At 46.4% G+C, this 27,363-nt stretch overlaps 1 protein-coding gene across 4 annotated transcripts in view; it reads left to right on the forward strand.

Annotated features, from left to right (window-relative positions):
* Nucleotides 1-27,363, forward strand: part of LOC144175881 (uncharacterized) — a 97,343-nt gene that overhangs the window by 60,891 nt on the left and 9,089 nt on the right. For all 4 annotated transcript variants that reach the window (XM_077704933.1, XM_077704936.1, XM_077704932.1 and 1 more), the window contains exons 4-8: nucleotides 5,925-6,028; nucleotides 8,132-8,334; nucleotides 20,368-20,536; nucleotides 21,040-21,318; nucleotides 25,084-25,228. In XM_077704933.1, the coding sequence (XP_077561059.1) occupies nucleotides 5,925-6,028; nucleotides 8,132-8,334; nucleotides 20,368-20,536; nucleotides 21,040-21,318; nucleotides 25,084-25,228 (900 nt within the window). The remainder of the gene's footprint in view (nucleotides 1-5,924; nucleotides 6,029-8,131; nucleotides 8,335-20,367; nucleotides 20,537-21,039; nucleotides 21,319-25,083; nucleotides 25,229-27,363) is intronic.

Raw genomic sequence — 27,363 nt, forward strand, 5'->3', positions numbered from 1 at the left:
GGTTGATCCCTCTTTCATAGGAACCAGTAAAACACGAAAGTGAAATGTGCCTTCACAGGAACAGTTGAATGTTTATTGTGCATCGATATGAACTTGCACATCCCTATTTTTATTTCGTCCGTATGGCACCGTTATACCATCAACGTTATACCATACACCATTATACGCAGCAACGTCAGACGTTAGGATTGTACGCGCGTAAATCCGACTGAAACGTACTGCAGCAGAAACAACAGGAACCAACAGAAACCGACTGAAACCACAGGCGCTCGCAAACCATCCCTGCGTACGAAACCAAACGGGTTATACCAGCGCATCGTTCGGTGAACACAACGGCCCTATGCAGCGAAACGAGCAGTGGACCGTGCTACGAGCGCAACATTCGCAAGTCGGCGTCGATCTTACTCAGTGATCGTTAGCTTGCCGGTCTCTCCGCAGGTTACGCTACGTGTCCCCGTACACGTAGGCGCTGGCAGCACTATCTGAAGGGAAGGATATAAGGCGCGTTTTCGTCCTTCTCAGGCGTTGGTTAATAGCGCAGTTGGGAGCGCGTTGCGTACCTCGCGTTGCGGCGAAAGAATCCGTGGTTCAACTCCCACCACAGCCAGACGTAGTTTTTCTGGCGATGTCATTTCCGTGACGGATATGACGTCAGTCAGATCTTGGAGGACCCCGGCATAAAACACTTTCGTGTTTACAATGCGTGGTGTGCAAACAGAGGTGAAACTGCACGTTACGAGGGCAGAAATAGATCTGTAAATTGGCGTCGACCAGATTTACGGGATTATTCGTTTGGGTACTGCGCTGAAATGGCACACTACAACCTTTCTGTGACAAATGTGGGAACTTTCTTACGGTGTTAGAGGTGATTGTTGACTGCACATCATCCGAAGCTAGGTGGGGACACTTCCTTGAGGTGCACGCATAGAGAATTCCCCTTTTTTGTCTTCATAACAGGTGCGCCAATGTTCAGTACCAAACGTATTTTAACGTACGTCGCTGACAACAATTTTTTTCAAATGTCATCTCATACCACACGTAAACCTGGAGGATACCAGTACTGAGAGTTTCTTCACATACACGAGCAACATTGAGCTACAAGGCGTCTTTCAGGCTTTCATCGCAATTCCTTTCAGCTATCATTATACTTGATTATGTTGTTCATACTTTGAATAAAACCCCTTTGCTCCTGTACATTCATGTATGTTAGTAAGGTCATGCATATGCCGTGCATTGTCTAGTCAGTAACATTATTCACTGAGAGACCACCGAGCTCTGTGTTGCACTCTCTGGCCTCGGAAGAGCTTGTGCGATAAACACACACACATAGATGCTGGTGTCTGGACTATCGAGTAGACAGGCGCCGTTAAACTCAAAAAACTGCTTTTTTTGCTACAGGGTTGTGTATTCCTGTTTCTCGCTTCCAAGACGAGATTTATTTTTGCTGCTGGACGATACGAATTTCTCAACTTTTGCTTTCTTCGTCACTTTTTTTACAAGAGCCCTACTGTGTCGCTAACTCCCGCTAGAGTAGAAAGGTGTGCTAAAAAAATTGTGCGCTGCTTCTTCATTTGCATAAATACGCTTATTCAATTTTGTAGCAAATGGTGTCCCAACTACACACGCTAACTTTAACTCGCAACAGGTCTTTCCGGAAGCGGACGAAAGTCAACATTTTAATGATGTCATAGTTGAGGCCGTAATCTCTTCTGGCCTTGGTTTAATTTTATTTCTAAAGTTGTTACAACACATATAAGGGGGAAAAACACGGTTGCAGGTCCCTTGGTTAAAGTCCCAAAATCGTTCCCGTAAAGTCCCAAAGTTATTGAAGGACCTGAGGGGGACCTTCAATGATGATAGTCCTAGAAAAGGATACAGCAAGTAACACAGGATTAGCTATAAAAAATACAGAAAGAAACAATTGCTGAGAACCCAAACATAGACAAAGTGTGGAAACAAGAAAAAAATTCGAATACTGTTCTCGCCACAGGAAAAAGTCTTACACAGAGCAGGTACACTAAAACGAGCATTGAGACAAAGGTCAGTCTCAGAAAAGTATCGGAGTGCAAGTATAATATCTTCCCGGACAACCGCGCGTACAGTATTTATTTGTCGTTCAAGAGTCAAATACTTAAAAAAAAGCTTTTTCCCTGAGATATAAAGGGGCAGAATGTGTTAGAAAATTTAGTCTGACGCGCCAACGTATTCCAAAGTAAGATAGGAAGATAGAACTACATGTAACATTTGTCTTCCACAGTTATTTGGGAGCACATAGTGGCGGGAAGCTGAGTAAATTATGGACACGGAACGATGCCTTGGCGGATAATATTAAAGGAAAGCGGATCCTAAAGTTTAAAAATGGAAGACGAAGGCGCAATAAAAAGTCTGTATTTTACACGTTTAAAGACCTTACGGAAAAAATTACCGCCGCAGCTTTCACTACTAGTGTAAGGCTGGTGAAACAGCAAAGCTGGCGGCCCCTATACCTTCTTCGGAGACCCGGCTGTTGCACCTCACAGGGATTTCCGAACTTGCCGCTTAAAGTTCTCGCTGACTGGTAGGCTTGGAGCATTTTAAAGTGCGCGGGCTTTCACATATCTACCAAAGTGGACTGCGCTAGCACGCGCGAGAGCCCGCCGCCAAGTCCAAAGCCCACACCAGCGCGTCGAACCCAAAGGAAAAGCTGTGCGTCCGGAATGCGCTGATAGGTCAATCGGGTAGACGCCGGTTTCATAACAGGGGGACCCAGGTTTGACTGCGACCGCTGGAAGCGTTTTCATTCCTTTCAAATTGAATGCACATGTCATTGTTTCCCGCCGCTGGTAACCTCGTACTCCTCGAGCCTTTGCGGTGGCCCAGTGGTTTGGTTGGCGCCTTGTTTAACAGCAGAGTTGTTTAGGCCGATCTTTGTCCGTCCGTCGCACCAAAACACCTCGAAGCTTCAGGAAGACAACATGGTTAAGGAGGTCCCGGGAATCTAACCCGGAACCTTTAGTCCTTGAAACCGGGAACTTAACCACTGGGCTTCCCCAAAGTTCTGAGAGCGACGGGCGCACAGCATTTCCTTTGGGTTCGTAGCGCGGGCGTTGCTTTGGACTGGGCCGAGGGTTATGAGCGCGTGCTAACGCGGTCCACTTAGGGAGAGATGTGAACGCCTGCAGACGAAACGATGCGGGCCTGGCAGCTATGGAGAACCTTCTGCGGCAACTAGGGAAACAATAATGAGGTCCTACAGCCGGGCCGACGACGAAGGGAGAAGAGCCGCAAGCTCTGCTGTTTGTCCAGCCTTGCACCAGTAGTGGAAGCTCTGCCAAATAATTTTATTGAGGCGCGCAGTCCGAACACCTGCTCGTTGAGTCCTTTTCCTCCTTGCAACTTTCTCTCTTACTTCGAGGGTTTTTGGTGCGACGAAAGGACAATGCTCGGTTTAAACAGCTCCGCTGGCAAAACACCGGCAAGACCCTCTCACAAGGAAACCGTCATATAGGAAACGCAACACACTAGCCCTTGCAGGCAAAGCATTTGAGGTTCACACCGATTTATCTACCAGCCGAAACAAAAGCGAGATATCCGTGCCTCTGCTTTCTACTGCGTGTGGGCGCTTTTGCTGTTGAGCGTCAGCGAGGTGTTGCCACCTTGGAGGCACTACCGTAGCGCGCGATTGTCCCTTTCTTGGGGCACGTTCGTAAAAGGTCAGTAGCGCACTTATACTGGCCGAAACCCCCTGCCATATTGTAACGGCCATACCCATTAGATTCTCTATGCGCAGTTGCAGTTCGGTCCAGTGGTATGCTGTTCCGAAACAACTGCGGACCGGTTTTGTCTGCAGTCTGGGTTAGGGCTCAGAAGACAGCGATGGTTATCCTTACAAGGATGCCTGAACTTCTTATCCTTACACGGATGTCTGAACAAGGATGCCTTGCAGCCTGAACTTCTCGCGCAGGGGAAGGCTTTCCCCCTGCATTGGTCGACTCGTTTCATGGAGGTCACCAATAACACCTTGCATTGGGTTGTAGTCCCTTATTGAAGTGTAATGCGTGTGTTTTCTAGGGAGGGCATTCGTATGTTCAGAGGCCACGAGGCACCCTACGCAATCTGGCTGAACATGCTTCTATGTACGCACATAAGCAGGAGTGAAGAGGCAAACTGTGGGAGAATGTTGTTGCTTGAATATCGATTTATACGCGTGAAATGTGGTGTCTGAACCTTGTGCCGTGGCCACTAGCGTAAAAAGCCTTTGGTGCGTTGGACCTTGTTTTTTCGTGGTGAACTGTTGTGCTGTTTACTTTCTTTTTTCTGTAGCACATTGCGTATATACTGTGTCCTGTCTGCCCAGGCAGTAGCTAACTGCAGCGGGTTCTAGCTGTTACTAGATTTAATAAATTGTCTTCATGTATACGCTACCTGTGGTAACGAGGCATAAATAGCTTCGCTGTAAAAAGAGGCTGCCCTGTGGGATATCCATTCATTCGGGATTTCTCAGTGCCTAAGCTTTACGTACTGAAGATATACAATACAATTTCCGGTTTAACTTTTGCTCTCGAAGCGAAAGAATATTGTTTGTGTCAGCCACGCTAAAAAAACCGCGGAATTGTACTTATTCCTCAAACCAAGTACCCACCATACAGTTGTTCTGTTTTAGCTAATAGGCTACATGACCTTATTATCGCACGGTGCTATTTAGAGCAACACATTTTAAATAAAGGTGTTTTAGGTCGGCAAGTGGAGCACTTTACCGCGCCAATCGTCATGCCCAGAAAGTGCTTTTTATAACTTCAAACACGTTTTCCCGAAATTATGTCTGGGCTACTTTGCATTGCTTTGCACCTCGTTTGAAAAGTCTTTGTGTAGCGTGAAAGCTCAAGCACTGGGTAAAGGTGTGAAGAAGTAGCGAGTCCCGTGGTCTTTCTTGTCTAGGTTCTATTTTGCGCTGTTCCCATCGTGTACCTATACCAAGATGCCCAACTCGCAGTTCTTCTTAGCGAGTGAATTCTATACTTAGTACGGGTAGATGGTGCCTGGTTGAGATGAGAGTCATCAAATGGAAGTGTGAAACAAAAAGTTACCTCTATTATGTGATCGGAGACACTGTTGCAAGGCAACGGTGATGCTGACAAAGTGAAGATTGCCAATGGTAAAGTGTCAATGGTGGGAATTATGCTCGGAGAGGGGGGAAGTTTTGTTGGTCCAAAGAAGGAAAAAATTGAAGAGCGCGACAACGACACAATACAATCTAAGTCGCACAATGCGCACGCGCTTATTGAGAAGAATATTGTCACGGGACACATGGACAATGCCCCTTCGGACGCCGCCGCCGACGATTAGGCAGTGGCTTTGTCGCGAGTAATGTCAAGGCCTACGCCAGCTCTGTCATGGCCGCAACGCAAATATTGCAAATAGATCACTCGTCAAGTTTCATAATTGTTCGTCTCATCTTTTCCCTCCCCCCACGCAACATCTTTGGTAGAGGTTCTGGGTAATCTTCGTCCCCGTCGTCGAGCAACGCCCGGCTCGGCATTCGAAGACTCTTTGTAAAAGTTCCCTGATCGTAGCGGCTAGCCCCAGCCTCGGTGCCTCAGGGCCACGCCCATGCCCCCAGCCTGATGTCCACAGTCGTTGAACCGCCGTTTATTTTAGTAAATATAGGCACCATGAAAGGCCCTTTTTGTATTCCTGTGCTAAAAGAAACATGCAGAACTTAGAATCTCAATTGCTCTTTAGGTTATCGGTTACCCGCTCCACCCCCCCCCCCCTCCTAATAAGGTCCCGTCATGCACATCGGGGCCAGATTTTGTAGCACAGGTGGTGATGGGCGAGGAGAACAAAACTGTGGTAAACTATGAGCGTCCCTTCACGAGTTGAAGTTGCTGCCGACTCATGCATCTAAATTGTTCAGTCCACTAGAGAATTCTTGTCTCTCGCAGGGGAGCTTCAATACCAGGCACAGGACAGCGACTGTACGCACATTCTCACCGATGTGGAGTATGCGCCGAAAGTGGTGAAAGCAGTATCTTCCCTAAAGATGAAGGTAAGGTGATGGTGACATTGAGCTCAAATAGATTCTCCTGTACAGCCAACACGTACTCAAACGCGAAAATTCACGCAGGCATTCCGCAACGTTTTTTCTACTCCACATAAATGTCTTCATTTAAAATAATACCTGAAGCTTTAGAAGTGCATTGTTATTGGGAGTGGTAGCATAACATTCTTTATTAAATGTCGGTACACTGATGTGCAAAAACGTGTTTTTATCCTTCAATACTGTTATAAAGAGCTTAAACCAGCTGTGGCGGAATGCCAGGTGCAGCTGTTTCCCGTGACAATACTTTTCTCTTAGGGTAAATTTTATTTCGAAGACGGGAGTTAGCGAAAGTACTGAAATGGTTTCCATGATCCATAGTGAACCAACAAAATATCAGAGAAAAATTGTCCCTTGCAAGGTTTTCTTCGCATAAATCTTAAACAAATTCTTGTAATGCAGCATTCCGCTTGCAACGCATGAAGTTGATTTTCGCTTACGTGGTGCAAGTGTATTGACGCTGGCAAATATGGAGGATTGGTTAGAATGAGCTAAAGGCGTTTGCTGTGCCAAATAACGTGATGGAGTAGTAAACGTTTCTTACTCATACCTTGGCAGCATTTTTGCTGGTTTACGAGTGCCCTGAATGCGCTCAGTGTAATAGCTTGTGTAGCCGGTCTCCGACAGTTGGCATAGATGGGCGATTTTTGTGGACGTCATCTTTATACACTTGTTGAGGCAGTATCTGCCGCGGATCCATAAAGGCGTGCAGCAGTATACGTTGTACACACGCGCAACAACGAGCGCAAGAGGAGGCAATTGCGCTCGCAGAAATGGAACATAACCTGTGCTTGTTTAAAACAAGTTCACAAAAAAAAACGAGGTTTATGGTTGAATAACACAAGCTAAAATAGCGTTTTACATGGGGCGCTGCGAGGATGGCAGAAATGATTGAATAGGGGGACACGCTGTAAGTCATCAATTTCGGCGCACCTGAAAAGCAAAAGGGCCTGAGAAACGGTGCAGGTTTCGGGCGATGTTGAACGTCCATAAATATTTAATCGTTCGGCAGGTCTTCCATTTGTTGAGAGATGTCTACTAGGCAATGTTAATCAAGCCGGTAAGCAAGCCGTTAAACACCCACCTGCACACTGCGCAGGTGGGTGTTTCACAGATCCACCCCTGAGTTTCCACACCGTATCGCTAGCTTTATCCCGTTGCCATTTCACTCTGCAGGCTGTTTTACCAGTGAGTGGGCTCAACACGAGGACGGTTGAAGCGCGTTCATCGTCATTATTCCTTGCGCCACCTGCATCTATTAGGATTTCCTTCGTGTCACTCGCACCTGACTCGGTGTATTTGGACAGAGCGGCATCTTGGCCTAAACTGTGTTTTTCCCAGGAAACCTACCTTGTTAATTTACTCTATCTGTTTCTCTGAATGCATATAAAGAGTCAAAGCGAGGACGTTTGGCATGCCTCCATCGTACTCAGTTCGCACCACTTGCATCTAATACGATTGCATTCCCGTTTCTCGCCTCTGACTCCGTGTATTTAGGCAGAGCGGCATCTTGGCCTAAACTGGGTCTTTTTCGGGAAGCTCACCTTTTCTCTTCACTCTGTCTTTTTGTCTCTCTTGATGCTTGCAAAGCGTCAAGTTAACGTAGGTAAAACCGTTACCCAAAGCGTCAGACTTGTGCTGCCCCACTATACTGCATACCAGGCATGAGCTTTTCCTACTAGAAAATTGGGCTTCAGAGCTAAGCAAATCTGTCCAGCAGGATTTCTTTTTGTTTACGAATTAGACTTAAAAGTTTCAGAAAAAAAGCCTTAGATTAGGATACTTTATTATCTTGGCCCCTAGTTATGCCAACCCTGTACACTTATTCTGCAAAGAAAATGCTGAGTGACCGGAACTCTGCAAATGGTACGGTTTACAGAAACAGGAAGTTGACATGAGCATACGCATTTAGTAGCAAAATAGAAGCACTTCTAACTAAATATCTTCGTGATTCGGTTAATAGCGGTGTTTTGTGTCTGGTAGGGTGAAAGAAACTTATATCGGCTGTAATCCTCGAGTGCTGTTAGGGTTAAAGGAACCTTATACACGCAGGGCCTCTTCAGCATGGGAGACACTCCGGGCTTCGTTTCCGCCGCCGAGTTCTCGGAACTTGACGAGAGTGAGTTCCAGGAATGCCCCGTACCGGACACGCGAAGTGCAGTCATGGCCATCTGCTACACGTCAGGGAGCACTGGCTTGCCGAAGGGCGCCGAGATCACGCACTATAATTTCGTCACTTGTTTCTACACATCCAGGTAATCAATGCGTTTTCACCTTCCGACATTCGTTTCTCACCAAAATTTACCTGTGTGCAAGGTAGGCACTCTAATTAAGAAACAAACGTGATAAAAACAAGAAAGGAACGCGAATATACTGAATTTAAATATGTGATGTGAATCTGAGGCTCAAGCCAACCAAACCTCACCCACTCACTCGATATAGCTCAAAACACTCTGCCCCTTACATTTTGTCACAATATAAACACACTGCCAGTGCCGCCTATGAAATCAAGCCGTAACCTACCACCTCTAGCGTTTCGTGTACTTGGCCTCTGCATTTTCCATAAAATATTCTATCACCACGAACGTAGATAAGTCCTTATGGCACCTCACTACATTTGCAATCGCTTATACCACGCAAACGAAGTCAGTATACACCATGCCCGATCTAACGTCTTATCTATCACTTTTCCCCGGTCGGCCTCAAATTGGAACTACCTTCTTGACTCTCAGTCTGTATGCCAAATCCGGTGTTGTTAAAAAACGCCTTAACTAACATTGCATACTAAGAAAACTTTGCAACTTACATTCCTCAAATTACTCTTAACCTGGGTGATTGTATTTATACCATATAATTCACAGATAATAATGTATAGGTAAAAATTTTTTTTGGTGACGTAATACGCACTTCCCGTCCCCGCACGGGGCACCTTGAGTATTCATGGTGACGGTGAGCAGCGACACCGCGGACCCCGAGCTGCCAGCATAAGCCGTGTCCAACCGTGGCGAGGTGTTTAAAGGTGAAGGGTAGAAGCCGTAAACGGTGGCCGTCGGAGCCTTGGTCAAGCTCCGGCCGGTGGGCTCCCTGCCTGTCTACCAGGCAGGGAGCTCCGGGAACTCTTTGTGACTACCAGGGTAAGGTCAAAGAAGAAAGTACCCCCGTCTCCCTGCTTTCCAATGTATCATATGGCATTTTCGAACCCCCCCCCCCCCCCCCCAGACGTGATCGGCCCCCGAAAAGGGGCCGCACCGAAGTTTTCTTTCCACCCCTACCAACTATCAACGTTCCGAAACATGACAACTATCCCCGTTTTTTGGTCCTTGAATCAATAAATAGACAAATCCAAACCCGTCTCCTCCCAGTCTGTATTCCTGGTCTCCAAGTTGCTTGAAGGGATCATTGGCAAATCTTTCGAGGCAAAAAAACTACGAACAGGGGAAGTGTTGGTTGAAGTCAAGACGCAGCAGCAAGCCACAAACCTCCTGACCCAAACCCGCATGGCAGATCTGAACATCACTGTCACACCCCACCGCAGCCTCAACAGCTCGCAGGGGGTGATATCTCAACCAGATCTGCTAAGTGAAACAGAGGCCGACCTTCTAGAAGGCCTGAAGGATCAGGGCATAACAGCTGTCAGGAGAATCACCATCCGTCGCGACAATGTCGAAATACACACTAAGCACATAATCTTAACATTCAGCAGTTCAAAACTTCCTGAGCACATCAATGCTGGTTTCATTAGGTGTGGTGTACGTCCGTAGATACCTAACCCGCGCCGATGCTACAAGTGCCAGCGGTTCGGGCACGCTACGACTTCTTGCCGCGGCAAACATACCTGCGCAAAATGCGCCGCACACGACCACCCCACTGAAAAGTGTGATTCCACCACCTTCACCTGCGCAAACTGTCAGGGGCCGCACGCGGCATACTCCCGTAGCTGTGAGAAGTTTCACCAGGAAAAGAAGATCATCCATGTGAAAGTAACCGAGAACATTTCCTTCCCCGAGGCGCGAAAGAGGTTCGCCTCTTTCCCCTTGGGGAGGTACGCCGACGCAGCTCGCCGGGGGGCGGAGCGGCGTCTTGTTTCGGCGGGGACCCAGTACCGCGAGTCGGACCTGGTCCCGCCACCGCCCCCCCCCCTGGGTTGCCTCCAGCGGCCCAACCCGCCACAGCACCACCTGCTCAGTCAGCACCGGCTGTGGTGGCATCCACGTCCGTTGGGGATGCTGCTGCACCATCTGTTTCCTCCTCTCCACCGTCCCGAAGCACATGCGAGGGCCCAGAGGAGATGGAGCTGGAGGAAACCGCAGCAGTTCCCACCTCCGCCGCACCGCCTGTGCCACCCGGGGCGCTCCTGACGCCCTCGGCGGTCGCGGCCAAAACGAAGGGCACCGCAAAAGGTGCCCAGTCCAACTCTAGAGGGCCCAGTCCGCTGGGCACCCCCTTGCCCTCAGATGACGACCTGGACATCGAGCCGTTCCGGCATGCACCACAGAAGGAAGGAATGGGCTCCGGCGTCCAGGTCAGTAGAGAGAATCAAAAAGCCCCTTCCAAGAGTAGAAGCCCCGAAAGCCGACACATAAACACACACATACTCCAGTAGCCCTAAACTTCAATCATGGGAAGAGAAAATATCATACAATGGAACTGCAGAGGCCTTCTTAAAAATCTTGATGATGTCTATGAGTTACTGCACTCCAATCAGCCAAGTGTGATGTGTCTCCAAGAGACCCATTTAAACTCCATGCACACAAATTTCTTGAATAGTACATGGTATTTAGGAGGGATAGAGATGGTGGTGGCACATCCTCAGGCGGTGTGGCCATCATTGCCCGGAAAACCTTGGCGTGCCACAATGTTCAACTACAGACCATCCTAGAGGCTGTTGCCATTCGAACGATAATTTTTAATAGGCTTATAACACTATGTTCTCTTTACATCCCTCCTGACTTCCAACTATCGAGCATAGATTTCGAGGGTCTGGTAGATCAGTCACCCGAACCTTTCATTCTTTTAGGCGACCTCAACGCACATAACTCTCTTTGGGGCTCTGCTCGCACGGATTCCCGAGGTCGCCTAATTGAGAAATTCTTAACATCGTCAGGAGCATGTCTTTTCAACCAAAAAAAGCCAACATATTTTAATATAGGACACAACACTTATTCACACCTTGACTTGGCTATTGGATCTGCAGTTCTCTTTCCATGTCTTGAGTGGGGTGTGGGCACTGATCCATATGGTAGTCACCACTTCCCCACCTCACTAACATATATAGGTAAGGTCCCGAGCAGTCCATCTTCCCAAAACAGGTTTAATGAAGCAAGAGCAAACTGGAATATATTTACAGATTCATCTAAACTACACTACACGTCCGTAACACAACTACACGTTGAGCAGGCAACCCAACTACTCACGGCGCACATCCTCGACGCCGCCGAAAAGTCCATTCCCCACGCCTCTGTTGCCCTGCGCAACCAGCGGAGGCCGTGGTGGAATGAGGACTGTAGGCGGGCGCGAGAGGCCTAGAACAAGGCGTGGGGTATCCTTCGTCGGTACCCCACGTCGAGTAACCTCCTCTTGTTCAAACGGGCCAAGGCGTTTGGAAAACGTGTGCGCCGTGAGGCAAAACGGGATAGTTGGCGTACATTCATAACATCAGTTAACTCCTACACAGACACACGGAAAGTATGGACACGAATACGCAAACTCAAGGGGCAACAAACACACAGCCTGCCTCTGGTCAGCACAACAGGGGATACACTCGAAGACCAGGCTGACACACTCGCACAACGCTTCCAACACCTTTCCAATTCAGCACACTACACAAAAACTTTCATTAAACACAAACTCGTGGCCGAAAAGAAGCCTTTACATGACAATGACAGGTCAGCCACGTTTTATAACTCTGAGTTCACACTTAATGAGCTGAGGGGTGCTCTGAGCACGTGTAAACCCTCAGCACGGGGCGGCCTCTCTAGCATCCACAGTGGTCCCGCGTAATTCGCGCCAACAGCGCCAAATCCTCACGTAGTGGTACGTGGCCTCTGAAAAACGTTGCATTTATCGTCATGGCAACGAGTGGAGAGGGGGAAAGGAGGTTGGTGACGTCGCGGACGCTGCTGACGTCATTTTTTCCGCGGCAGCCGGGCTGGGCCGCCGGACGAAGCAACCGACGCTCGCCCAACTTTCGCGCCGGCCGCTTCTCGTCGCCGCTCGGCAATGGCACCAGGCGCAACAGTTGGACGAGCGGCGGCGATGCCTCGGAATGGCCGCCACCCGTCGTTTGGTATGTGTGTGCAGTAACGAGTTTAATAATTGAATGAAGAAAACATGTAGGTAATAGTCCATTTTCTGGTGTCGAATTGTTGTCTTTGTGGCGATATTAATTGGAGCGTTACACAAACAGTCTTTTCGGTTTTCTTTTATTAAAAATTCATATGGGGACATCTTTGATTCGAAGTCATGAAAAAACATGCCCTACTCTCATATATTGCATATACAGCCGGTAAAAGGCTTGTCTATAACACAGCGTTCGTACTCTCAGCCCTATCCTGCCCCACCGGAGCGGGATTTGAATAAAAATACTGCGGAATTATGAAGTCTTAGCCCTTCGCTTTTGCCTCCGACATGTTTGGAACGAGTATGTTTCGGCAGTTTTCGGATGTAGCTGGTTGAAGTTGAAATCGCTGTTATAGACAAGCGTTTTACCGGCTGTACATGTTATGAACACACTATGTATTTTTATTTTCATTACCTCAAAGCCCCATGGAAAAGGGGCATTACATGAGGGGTGGGTAAGGTACACACAAAAAAGAAACAGTAGTACAGTGAATAAAAGACAAAAATACAAGGCATGAGTTTCAAAGCAATATACAGGTTGTAGAATATATAGATAACATAGCACCAGAGTCAGTATAGCAGTTTCGTATAAACTAGAACGAAGTCATGGCAAGCAGAGCTAATTTAAATAGTTGAGGGTCGCTTGTTTGTACAAAATGGTCAGGCAGATTATTCCAAAGTTTTCCACAGGTTATAAAAAATGAGTTTGCGAATGTGGTGGTTCTAGGGCGAGGATATGATAGCTGAATTGAATTATTACTGCGGCAAGGAGTTTGTGGGCTCCTTGGAATCTAAGTAAAATTTTGACATGCAAATTTAGGCATACAACATTGCACAATAGGAAAAAAACGTGCGAGATACACATTTAAATACAAAATAATTGATCACGCAAGCAGAACTTCAAAAGTTTTAGTCACTATAGATTTTTTTTTTTTCGCGCACACCTCGGCGGGAGAAGAAAAGAACTTGACAGGTCCCACTCAATGTAGACTTATCTCTTGGGCTCGCCTCGAGACAGGAATATTCTTAGACATTCAAAATTCGTTTCACTTCAGCGACACAGTAATCGGGAACCTATAAAATAAAAGAAGGCACGCACAGGTATGCTTCAAGGGCGGCCTTTTTGGCCAGTTAACGCAAACTCTGAAAGAAAGCGTTAACCCGGACATTAACCTGCATACACTGCCGAGAAATCATGTTCGCACCAACAAAATGCAGCGAGAAAAAAACTTGCGGCACAATAACCGCACTATTGACCACTCATTGCTGGATTATATCTGCGTACAAAAATAATTCGCGACCACATCGTATAGCACAGAACACAATCGCAACACAAACCGAACGCACCGTCTTTTCTTTTAATGGCCCGTGAACAGTCTCATTACCAGGGGGGGGGGGGGGGGGGAGAAAAGACGTGCAGAAAAAAAAAAACGTTCCTGTATTGTAAGCCCAATGTACCATGCTCATTACTTCCAGATATGGGCTAGGTTGTCACAGGCTACTCTCTAGCTCCTGTCTGGGTCGCGCCTCTTATCTCATCCTGTCCGATACGGCATGACGCTTTTAACTTAGAACTATGGAACAGCAAGGCCACTTGCGATAAGATGACAAGGCGTGGGCGCGCACGTTAGATTGAAGAACAAAGCCGGCATCGCTACTTTTTTTTTTTTTTTAAATAAGCGAAACGCTTGCAATGGGGGCTGCAGACAACGCATGTATTTCGGCTTGGCCTTCCACTGATCACTGTGCAAATCGAGTGGCATTGAACACCGCGGTATTCGCCAGATATTTCGGAGCGATGAAGCAACGCTTGGAAGCAGTTTTGCCGCAAATATCCGTTTTTGGAGCAAGATGGAACAGGAAAAACTGGTCAGAGCACACCGCCCCCACGCCATCAATCGCCGTGGTAATAGGAACGAAGTCAATGACAAGAAGCGGCTACAGTTGAGCTTGCCTGCTTTGTGAGCAGGTGCAGCGTGATGACTTTGGAGGGGTTGAGGCGATTCACCAGAGGAAACGTCCAATGAAGTCTCAAACCTTCCTCGACTTGGGGCCCCAACCAAGACTCAAACCCACTGCACGAAACAATAAAAATACATTGATAAGAATCCTGAACCGACGTGCAAGCAGTTACTAAGGCAATCATAAAACGGCAATGCCGCCTCAAATTCACCTTTTGAGCAAGAGTGTGCGCGCCGAACGCGCATTTACTTCTATTAAAACTTTTTGTACCTGCAAGGCTGGGATATATTTAAAAATTAGTTTCCACTCCAAGACGACTGACATGTCTCATTAACTTCCCGTAACATGCGCGAAATATTTTGAAAACAAGAGAGTGCGATCGGTCGGCTTTTTTGGAAATTACTATTACTTGTACAACGCTAATTTGCTTACCTGTCGTCTTTGGAGAAGACGAGAAACTTGGCCGAGCTGTTTCGCCCTGTGTTGCTGCACCACAGAGCTGCGCAGGGCTGGTGACGCTACTTCCTCCGCGGCCCCATATTTAGAATACATTCGAATATATTTTATAATGCAGCGAAACGTTTAGCCCGTGGAGGCGTTGAGGCAACCCGCGCAACCCTTCGCACGCCGGCTCGCTTACGCACGCACCGAACTGGCCCGCCGCGAGCGCCGAGAGAAAGAAAAAAAATATTGCGCCGGTGAGCTGTTGCGCATGCGTGAGGAAGCGTGGAAGCATGCACGGTGTGTTAAGAAAGAAACGCCGAGGGAAAGGGAAAGGCCACGCCGCAGCACCCTGCCGCTAGGATCGCCACAATTTCGGAAACCGAAACTAGCCAGAGTCGCCGACCAGTGCCCTCAGCTCCAGGCCCAGACAACATTACATATACAATGATACAGAACGTACACACAGACACTCTTGTAACACTTCTTCACCTTTTCAACAAGATATGGCTTTCGGGGCACATTCCAAAGTCTTGGAGGGATGCCATAGTTGTAGCATTCTTGAAAGAAGGGAAGGACCCTTCTTGTCCCGCTAGCTATCGACCCATTGCCCTGACCAGCTGCCTGTGCAAGCTTCTCGAGAAGATGATAAACCGGAGGCTTGTGTACTTTTTGGAGTACAACGGTCTTCTCGAGAGCTGCCAGGCAGGCTTCAGGGTGGGGAGATCCACAAACGATCAACTTGTGGCACTAGAGTCATATTAAGGATGCCTTCATTCACAAACAGTTCTGTTTAACTGTGTTTTTCGACCTAGAAAAGGACACCGCTTGGCGTTATGGAATCCTTACTGATCTGAAGTCATTCGGTGTTTGTGGTAATATGTTTAACACCCTTGCTAGTTATTTGTCGGAGAGAACCTTTCGCGTCAGAGTTGGTTCTGCACTGTCAAAGGTACACGTGCAAGAAAATGGCGTGCCGCAAGGCGGAGTTCTAAGCTGCACTCTCTTCATAGCAAAAATGAACTCCCTTGGGAAGGCACTGCCGCCTACAATTTCTTATTCCATGTATGTAGATGACATGCAGATATATTTTAAATCACGTAATATGTCAATATACGAACGCCAAGTCCAGCTCGGCGTCAAGAAACTTGCCAGCTGGGTAGATAGGAATGGTTTTAAATTGAATCCTGTAAAAAGCTCCTGCGTTGTGTTCTCTAGGAAGCGCGGGGTCCATCCGGGCCCAGACATTACTCTTAATGGCGTGTCGCTTCCTGTGAACAAGGAGCACAAGTTTCTGGGTGTTGTGTTTGACCAAAAACTCACATTCATTCCACACATCAGGGAACTTAAACATAAATGTCTCAAAACAATGAATATACTTAAGGTTCTCTCCCACCAATCGTATGGTTCCGACAAAGAACTCCTACTACGGCTCTATACTGCTTTTGTTGGATCTCGTTTAGACTATGGCAGTGTGGTATATGGGTCGGCGACTAAAACAGCGTTGCGAATGCTTGACCCAGTGCTACACTTGGGGCTACGGCTTGCGTCGGGTGCTTTTCGCACTAGCCCTGTCGAGAGTCTGTATGCCGAGTGTAATAAGTGGAGCCTTGAGAACCAACGGACGTACATGGACTTACTTTATGGTTTTAAAATTTCGCCGCTGTATAATCATCCTTTTTATCCTGTCTTTAACGATACATTAACATCTCTGCTCTTTGTAAATCGCCCATCCATTCCTCTGCCCTTTTTACTTAGAGTGAGAGAGCGAGCCTCGGATCTCAATGCTTCGTTTTTAGATGTGTACAAGTCGTCTTTTTCTAACAGTGTACCGCCTTGGCAAGTTCGCCCTGTATCGTGCGACCTTTCTTTTATGAGACTTGACAAAAATCGTGTACCACGAGCTGCAATACCGCAGCACTTTCTGTTTTTGCAGTTTAAATACACATGTGCAGAATTTTATAGTGACGCTTCTAAAACCTCCACTATGGTGTCGTGTGCTGCTCATGGTCCAAGTTTCAATGCAGCCAGAACCATGAGCGTCCACAAAACAATTTTTCAGCAGAAGCCTTTGGAATTTCACTGATTTTACGACACATTCTTTAAAATCAAATTCCCAATTCCATCATCTATACAGATTCCTTGAGTGTTGTTCGCGCACTGTCATCGCATACACCCCCCAAAAACCACATAGTTAATCTTGTATTCAACAGTATCATGTCCGTGTATGCACAAAAGCATCAGCTGGTCCTCTGCTGGGTCCCAGGACACGCTGGGATCGCTGGGAACGAGTTGGCAGACGAGAGGGCCGCTGCTGCTGCACTCAGGAACACTGTAGACATTACAACGATACCCTACACAGACCTCAAGCCACACATAAGACAACCCTTGCGCAGAACATGGCAAACACACTGGGACGAACAGACAGACAACAAACTACATATAATAAATTTACACTTGGGACGGTACACATCTGACTCACACAACAGACACACGGAAGTCGCCTTGGGTAGGTTACGGATAGGGCACACGCATGCAACTCACTCGTATCTGCTGACGGGATCTCCTAGACCCCAGTGCAGCAGGTGCGGAGAGGCCCTATCCGTAGTGCACATATTAATAACATGCAAGGCACTTCACACAACACGACACAAACACTTCATAGAACTCTACAGACAACATATCCCCCTACATCCATCGCTGTTTCTTGGTGACGATGCCATGGTTTCTGTGAAACGTGTCTCCGAGTATTTGTCAGACATTAAGTTTTTAAACCTCATCTCTTATCATGCATAATCAAAACTGGCCCTATACACCAACCATGCTCATTCTCGTTTTGTGATTTTACTTTTGTTTTTGCTGACTTTACTTAGTGTTTAAGGTTTATGTTTAGTGTTTAGTTTAGTGTTTTAAGGTTTAGTGTTTAGTGTTTAAGGTATATGACTATTGTTTTGGCGCTCTTTGCCCCAGTTGGCCTTGCGCCATAAACCTCCAACCATCATCATCACGCACTTCCCGTGGTAGTAACTTCACGATCTGGTGGTATAATAAATAGATCAATATATAATTAAGTACCTGTTTAAGAAAGACGTCTACTAAAATGGCATGAAACCTTCCCAGGGGTGCTGAGTGGATAAGGGGTCAAGCTGCTAAGCCAAAGACGCGAGTTCTAACGCGCCCATGGTCAGATAGAGGGCAAAAGCTGAAATGCCCGCTTGTCGAGATTTTTGCGCACGTTGAGATGCCTCCACTACGGCATGCCTTACGACCCAGGCGTATATGTTCGGTGGGTTAAGCCACCATAATTTAAGAAGGAGCATAAATATCGAGAAGGTTGGCCACAGAATAGAAGATGCGATAGTAAAAATTAAGCCACGGCGTTGAAATTCCTAAAGGGATGAGGTGTTCTATAAAGTAGAACGAACAAGAACATGGACATTGTTGCCGTCCTGGTAGCGCGCGTAGTTCATGGCCGTTTTTGGGGGTGTGGGGCCGAATCGCGATCAACCTAATAATTTTTTGACGCACGTACACGCGTGCGTACCTCAAGGAGTAGTAGAGTTGTTAAAGATCGCACTGACGGCAGATAAACCGTAAAATAGCATCGCATAGTATGACTTGAGTCAATGCGCACTGAATGTCATACAGAGTGTTTAAACAAGCGACCCCAACTCGATTCAGCATGCCACCGCGTGACCCCACCAGAATTCTCTTTCTACACACCAACGTCGTTAAGCTTATCGCTGTCAGTACTGGGTGCCGCCAGGAGCGCCACCACGTGACCTTTTCTGCTGTGCTGGAGGCATTTCCCTGAGCAGCTGGACTTGCGTGGCTGTCTGCTATTGCACAGTGCCACTGGCCTTAAGTGCAGAGCACTTTAGGGGCTCGCCTTGTTGTAGCTCGCTCGCTGGACCCAACCAGAGGCACAAGGCATTCTGTCGTAGCGGCTGTCGTCGCGTTGTAACCCAGAGGCTTCGAAAGCCAAGTGGTTTATGTAGTCATAAACGTTCGAAACTCGTGAACTGTTGGCGCTTGTCCTACATCTCCCCGTTGTTTAGCGCACAGAAAACTGTAGGTACATTTGAGGGAAAATATACGTAGTTGACCGGCAGCGCCCGAGTCCATTTATTACCCAACGCTCGTTGGGTTGGTTTTTACGATAGTAAGCGAAAAAAAGTGGCACTGCAACGCCAGTACGTGCGGGAGGAAAAGCAAGCACCAAAAGACTCACAAGACTCCCGCTGGCGCAGTTTCAGGCAGGGGGCGCGCGAGCACTGCGAAAACGTGAAATTTGAAATGCGTTGGGTAGTAGCCTTGATCGGATAATGGCGCTACAGCCCATTATGGCGAATCAGTGCTCTGGACTTCCGACAGCTTTCACATTGAGTGGAACGGCTTTAATTTTTATCCATGCTTGCATCTAATCGCCTACACAAAGCATAGCTGTTCCACGTGCGGAAATACAGCCATCCACGTCTCTGCTGGACCACTCGTGCATGCGGGATGTATCTGAGTATACTAGTGCTATATTAGCATAACGGCCAAGTGCCCGCATTACTTATTAAGCAGTTTCAGGAATCACAGATATACTGTGAAACTTATGCACGCCGCACATATTGCGCCCTGACACTGCTGCATTCGAAAATAAAGGGGAGCGTATTGTTTATGTTTCGCCTTCATGCGGCTGTAGTCTCAAGAACCCATGCGGGCCAGAAAATGTTGGCTAGTCAGCACTGTCGTGGAAGACAGCGCACGCTATTGTTGGTGCTGAGTTGTCTGCGAGTTCCTAATTGGCAGCATTCTTTGGCTCGTAAAGCGTGGTGTAACAGGTTGAGACCACATTTTCATGCACTATCTTCCGGCTGCAGCCTGTTTCCCTCGTGTAAAAAACAACTAGCGCCATCTACGTTCCTTCCATAATGGCGCTTCTAAAAAGTAAGCGTACCAACGCTCTGTAAGCATGCATTAATAAAAGTAGTATAAACATGTCTAAACCAATAATACTGGTTGCATTGTTCGTGATAGCCAACTTTTATTATTACAAGGGGAGGCTTCGGCAGGTGAAAAGAACCGAGTTCATTCAAGTAACAACAGACTTCAACATGGATATTTGGAATAGACATAAAAATACCCAGGTAACAACGGCGTCGAGAGAGGCGGGGTAAATGCAGAACAAAACATAAACAACAAAGACTGCCTCGTGCGGTTGAGAGTGGGGGAAACAGAAAAGCGAAACAAAAAAAACGCCAATCCCTGCCTTCAGCGTGCCTAAAACACATACATCCGATCTACTCCGCTTCGTCATCTGAAAATAAAAGCACAATAAACACGATTGAACTGTGAATGCTACGCGCAGTATTACAGCGCTTCTACTAAGTACTTGCAACCCAATTTTCTACATTTTCTTGCGTTTACGGTCACTTGAAGAGTTCTTTTTAATAGCTCCTTTCGGTACAGCAGCTCTGAGGGGATATTGGGAAAGAGCGACCGCAGGCATTTGCCCTATGCGTGTATGCTGCACTCTGAAGCTCTCGCACGGTACGCAGGCACCAGCTGCCATGGGGTGAAGGTGACATGTACCTTGGCATAAATTCCATCACGCACGTGACGGGCCTGGTGTTCATCATGATGAGTGTGTTGGACGGCGCTTCTTGCGCTGTCACGTCTGCCAAGCTGACCCCAGTGGAAATCATGGATGCCATAGACAAGTTCAAGGTTCGAAATCTTGTTGCATTTCTAAACACAGCGAATCTACCTGAGTTTACGGAGCCTATTTTTACTTCAAATGACTGTATGGATCATTCCACCAGAATTAAGAGCGACAAAACGACTAACCTAATTGACTGCAAGACGGCACTGCTCAAGTCAGCTGGCTCGTTTCGAGTGGCATATCAGTAAGCCCTGTGACAAAGATAGTGCCATACTCAACAACAATTCTGGTGCTTCAGCTGAAAATGCTAGACTGAGATGGAATATCATTATTAAGGTAAGTTTGTCTGCTACCATCACCAGAGTGAAATAACATGAGGAACAATTATTTCAATCGAGAACTTTAATGAGTACGCATACAGAGCGCCATGTGTCATACTTCTGCGCATCCTTCGATACATATGCTTGAAGGTGCACCGATGGCTCGAGTTCACAGCCTGCGTATTTCTCTAAACATGCGAACTCCATTGTTTGTTTCAACGATCGTATTTGATTTCTGATTGATGCAGGCAACGGCAGCCATGACATTCCCAGCCCAACTGCAGGCACTCACGCGCGAGATGCAGCGGAAGGGTCGAAGACTACCTTCCATGAGAACCCTCGTTGTGGCTGGTAGCGTCCTTGCAGAGCCTTTGGCAAACTCCGTCCGTTCATCCTTTGGAGGGCTCAAGCAGCTCGTCAACCTGTACGGCATGACCGAATCCTGTGGTGTAATCACGTGTCAACCAGCAACTGAAACGGGAAGAGGGGTCGACGTTGGTGTGCCTGCCACAGGGGTAAAAGTTAAGGTATGAAAAACGTATGAAAAATGTCTAATCCAGAACCTTTTTTTATGGTCTTGTGGGAGATTTTTCATTTCGGCTGCGTATAATCTCACGGCAGACGTGGGAATTACCTCTGAGAAATTCTCACGGCATTTTATATAAAAGCCGGCTGGCCTAAAGTTTGACGAATAATATTACGTCCCAACGTAACCTGACGTAACATAACCTCACCGAACGTAACGTAACCTAACCGGACACATCATAACCTACCAAAATCTAGCCACACTGCAACAAGCCTAATTTAACCCAGCCGAATGACACAGAACACAACCTATTGTAAATGTAATTCAACCCATTCTAGAAAGTACTGTGTGTCGATCTCTTGATATTGTACAAACCAAAGTAAAAAAAAAAGCACCAACACAATCACGATCATCGAAAAAATACGAAAGCTAAAGAAACATCGCAATGCCCCTGAGCCTTCTCGCCTAAAACCAAGTACTATAACATAGGGCTACAGGGGTAGCTGCGAAGACTGCATTTGTAGGGAATATGTATCCCATAGAATCTCAAAATAGCGTTCTTAGCCAATGAGAGGAGACTGCCGTGAGAAATTTCTGGCGGCAATTCTCACGGTTCTCGTGATAATAGACACTGCCTTTTCTTTTCCGTCTGCGCAGTTTATTAGGTCAATCTGGGCCTCGGCGTGCTTAGACCTAAACTTCGAATAACGAGAAGTTCTTCTACAAGAAGAAGAAAAAGAAATTGACACAGCTTTCAATGGAGGTGAAAAGGGGACGAAACAGGACAGCTGGTATACCCTCTCCCTTCGTCAGAGACCCGGCTGTTGCCATTCACATGAATCTACGAATTTGCTGCTGACTGGCAGGCCCAGATCGTTTTTCCCGCAGACTTTCCCTCACCAAGTGGACCGCGTTACCACGCGCTAGAGCCGGCTACAACAGGTTTTGCGAACTCAGCGTCTGTAGCGCGAACTCGGCGTCTGGGCTCCCCACTTCGCCCACGAACACACATGAACTGGCGAGGAGCACAGCACGCGAGAGATTACGCCACGAATACTAGGCAGAGTGTTTTCGAAGGCCTAATTGCACGATGCCGGGCACTCGACACAACGCGCATGCTCACGTGCGCTTGGTATTTTTAAAGACGATAGTCTTTCTTGGGCTACTTAAACGCAGAAATTTTGGTCCGTCTGTATGTCTGTCTGTCTGTCTGTGACTCGATTCAGCTACCCGGCCAAAGTAAAAAATTGCCTGCGCAATAGTCTTATATAATCACAGCTAAATGTGCCCGTCTAATTCCTAAACTTGTGAATATTGTTGAAGAACAACAAGACATTACGCATATATAAGACAACAAATTAATACAGAAGTGATATTTGCAGCGTTCCTTTATAAAAAATCGTACATGTTTGATTTTGGCAAGATTAAACACTTCATCAACTGAAGAAAAAAATATCACTCCGCCGTCGCGTGCTGTCGCCCTCGCCATATAGCTTCAGGCGGCATTTGAAGAAATCAAGTGGCAACAGTTACGAAAGGTTCCACTAGATAGATTCCACGGTCTGCTTGGAACGCACGTGGACTAGGGAAACGCGGTTCTATAAACGTGGAAGTAGGAAAGCTGTAGAAAAGGACAAGGTGGAACTATAGTTAAGACCACCAGATCCCCCGTTTCCGCAGTATTCCCTTCTCAACTGGCGAATTTTTTTAAAACCAATGCTATCGTAGGTGTAATAAAAAATGGATTGTGGAAAGTTGTGCGGAAAGGGAAAGGTCCCATTTTCGTGGTTCTCCTAAGGGCCCCGCATGTGCAACTTCCTTTGTGTCTTAAAAACGGCAGTTGCGGGTGCGCTAAAGATTGGTGCAGCCAGCACTTGGGGTGCAAGGCTGGAGAAAAGCAGAGTTGGCGGCCCCTCTCCCTTCGTCCTACGCGCAAGTCTGGACGACGACTCTGTACTCGAGGCTTTATATCATGTTTTGCGCAGTGACGTCACGGCTTCACGGGCGACGATGAGGCTCGGCGAGCCATGCCTCTTCCAAGGAAGCGAAGGCGAAGTTTTATGCACAGCTGAGCCAGGGTTTGCTAGGCAACGCGAGCTGACTTCATCGCTGGGCGAGGTATTTTTGGTCCGATGCACTGAAAACAGTCGGCTTAAACAGCCCTGCTGTTAAAAATCGAATTTGCTGACCCACATTGGCACGTGTAGCGTCGAACGTTTCCTGTCGTAGGATAAGAAGGAAATAGCCTTTTATTGTGGCAGGAAGACTACGTCAAGTGGGTGAAGTGGGAGCCGAAGGTGGGGGGTTCGTAGGTTAGGAATTCTTAAAGGCGAACAGTGCGACCGAAAACAGGCTGAAGAGGCCGCGTTATAAAGAGTATGCATGTGGAGGAGGCTTGGAAGTTTCTGTAGCACGTGAATTTCGGACAGTGCCGAATTAGGTGCTGGAGGTTGGCGGGCGTGGCGGAGGCGCAGATGGGACATCGAGCTGCACGAGATGGGGTGTACCATTTACGGAATGTGTGTGGGGTAAAGCTAGCATTGGCAAAAATTTGTTTATAAAACTTTCTGTTGATTTGTGGAGCAATGGCAGAGCGGATCAAAAGCGGATTGGAGTAAGGGCCTTAAGCATGTCTTTTTTCCTTTTGGTAATGTAGAAGCTGTATCGCTGGTGGTAATGTCTCAGAAAGTGGAGGAGTCAAGTTGGGTAGCAGCGGAGCTGGGGTATTGACGCGTAGGTACTGAGAAGCGATAGACTTTCGAGTTGCAGCGTATGCCATTAGTATCCGCTTGCTCTCGGCAGCCCAAAAACGACAAATATGCGTCGTTCCAGATGATTGATGGAATTATTGATTGATTGATTGATTGATTGATTGATCGATTGATCGATCGATTGATCGATTGATCGATTGATTGATTGATTGATTGATCGATCAATCGATTGATTGATTGATTGATTGATCGATTGATTGATTGATTGATTGATTGATTGATTGATTGATTGATTGATTGATTGATTGATTGATTGATTGATCGATTGATCGATTGATTGATTGATTGATCGATCGATTGCGCGGCTCAACGCGCTGACGGTACACAGGCGATGAGGTGCGCTGTAGTGGCGGGCTCCGGATTAAATTTTGACCAACTTGGAATCTTTAACATGAGCCTAAATCTCGAACACACAGGCGTTTTCACTTTTCGTCTCCATCACAAAACTGGCTGCTTCTTTGATTGATTGATTGATTGATTGATTGATTGATTGATTGATTGATTGATTGATTGATTGATTGATTGATTGATTGATTGATTGATTGATTGATTGATTGATTGATTGATTGATTGATTGATTGATTGATTGATTGATCGATCGATTGATTGATTGATTGATTGATTGATTCATTGTGGGGTTTCCGGAAGAAACGTTAAACTTATTGTTCTGATGCGCCAATTATCTCACCACGCACCGACTTGAGCGTTGACCATAGCAGAAAAGTGCAGAAGCTTTCCAAAGAAGAGGGCAGCTGGCTTGCTGCTTACTGCTCTGTGTCGCTTCAAGAGCAGTCTGCGAATAAAGAAGTGTCGCAATGATAACGTCAAAGTTAGACGAGAAAGTAACAAATAATGCACGATGAATAAGCTGGACTGTCTCTACTCCTGTTTGTTCTCTTTTGTCCTTGGTCCTGTGTTTTTTCCAGCAACATTAACGAAATCACCAAACAGCAGCTGTTACGAAGTCTACTAGGACAATGCGGTTCGTTTAACAGGTGGTGGACTTCAAGACGCACGAGAGGCTTGGTCCAAACCAAATGGGAGAAATCTGCTTTTACAACCTCTCCAGGGTTACCACCTATTACAAGAGACCGAAGGAGTCCGCCGAACTTTTCGACGAGGAGGGATGGCTTCGAACAGGTGGGACAATTAGCATTGCCTGCATGTTCATTTTGAACAATACTTTCCCAGTTTTCCTTCACAGCACTTTTTTGTTGTTGAATATTTTGACGAAAAATTGTGTGCTTGGTTGAACACCTGTGGAGAGTTGCGCCAATTAGAATATAGTAAAAAGAACCGTGAAATGCAAAAAAACCTGTGTATTGTAGAAAAACGCTATAGGAGAAGCTCATTCTTCATTAACACAAGGGTAGATTCATGCGTCTGCTGCAATTTTCTGTAACGTGCCTTCGCAGTGCACCTTCCTTTTTACCATCTAAAATGAACAAAAATGAATGTACAAGTACCATTTTTACCGTACTGTTCCCCTTAAGAAGCCAATATTTTTTACGTGTCCCCTTAATCTGGGGGAATATAACCGTCTTGACTGTAATAGATACAAACAGTTGCAACGAGAAATTTTCATAGTAGTGTATGAACAGATGTACGACTCTTTATATATTGTAATAAACGCACATGTTGATACTCAATGGTACGGTCTCAAGGAATTTTAATCTGGAAGTTTTTGTAATGGATATGTACAGAAGTTTATTGCATAGTTTTTTAGGAAGTAATAATGCACAATTTTAAGTGCAGAGGCAGTGTAAAATCTATTGGGTGTGGGCGCAGCTGTTCTCACGGCGGAACTCTCGAGACGGAATGCACATAAACATAGTCCCAGAGCAGCGGAAAACGTATGGGTGTCAAAGAGGAGCTTGGCTTTTTTCTGTGTTTCACTTTCATTTCTTGTCTTCCTGATAACCTGAGACAAAAGTTTACAGCTGAGTAGAGAGAGAGAGAGAGAGAGAGAGAGAGAGAGAGAGAGAGAGAGAGAGAGAGAGAGAGAGAAAATGATCTTTAAAGAGGCGATGTTAGCCGATCTAAGACGCCTTCTTTGCTAAAAAGATGAGTGCGGTGATAACGATGAATATATTTTATGAGGTGCACACATTCTCCCAACCATTTACAGGTTTTCATCAAGACTCTTTTATTTTGCGACGCCCACAAGGCTTTGTAACGCTAGAGAGACCTTCGGAACTACCCCAAAGACCTGTAGGTCTCTCAGACCTACCTTAACGCAGAGCAGCCCGCCAAGATTAGCTTTCAAATCCAACTTATCGCACCAGTTAGAAATATGTAGTACTGACATAGAGGCTTGAAAGGATCTGCTTATTTTGATTTTTATCTTCTTGAAGATCAGCCAATTGTGGCGAAATAATCCTAAAATAACGCTACCAACAATTCAGGCTGTCAGATCATTATTTAAAATAAAAAGAGCGGCGGAACAAGGACGCTTGCTGGCAGCACACCTGAGTTTACGGGGAGGAAGTCCGAGCAGGGGCCATCTTTATTGACGAGTCGATGGCGTTGTTTTAAGTACAACGGCGTTCATTTACCTACTTTTGGAGGGATGTGCAATATGTTACGTTTTAATATCAGGCTTAAATGAAGGATGCTAAAAAATTATTTAGTTAAGTTCGAAAATATTTTAACAATTTACGGAAATTTGTCGAGAATAGATGCAGATGTATGAATGGTCGAAAAGGGTTTCTTGGTGGTGTGAAATATTCTACTAAAGGCATGTTGAAACGGAGTTAAAATATTAACAAATAATAATTAAGAAGTTTGCGATGAATGCTGCAAACCCTTGCCAGAGGCACACGTTAGGAATATTGGGAAGTTTTTTGTTTTTCCCAATCCCCTTTTTTATGTACACCGACAACACAGATGATTAGCTAGAGTGTCGGCACAATACCATGCGGCAGTGACAAACAAACAAGGATAACAAAAAATCATCCAAGTTGTTCGGCATAACTGCGAGACAAATCTGTCAGGAATGCTCTCAGGCCCACATGAAGATTTGGCCTTTAGATTTCAGAACTTTGTAAAGGTACCTTCCCAGTTAAAGAAATTCGATTTGATGTCGTCCGTACGATTGTGATCGGTGTCACAACAGGTACACTATAATGAGCAAGGCACTCGTTTAAATGGGACACCAGTTTTCGCCTGTCACAAATTATTTCTGTTTCTATCGATACGGGATGAAGACATTTTGCCGTTTTCTTCAGGACGGTGCTAGAGGTTTGCAGGGCCAGTTTGAGGAATATGGCAAGTGT

The sequence above is a fragment of the Haemaphysalis longicornis genome, unplaced genomic scaffold (assembly GCF_048455015.1).
Source record: "Haemaphysalis longicornis isolate Haplotype H1 unplaced genomic scaffold, Haemaphysalis longicornis Haplotype H1 scaffold_3, whole genome shotgun sequence".
NCBI lineage: Eukaryota > Metazoa > Arthropoda > Arachnida > Ixodida > Ixodidae > Haemaphysalis > Haemaphysalis longicornis.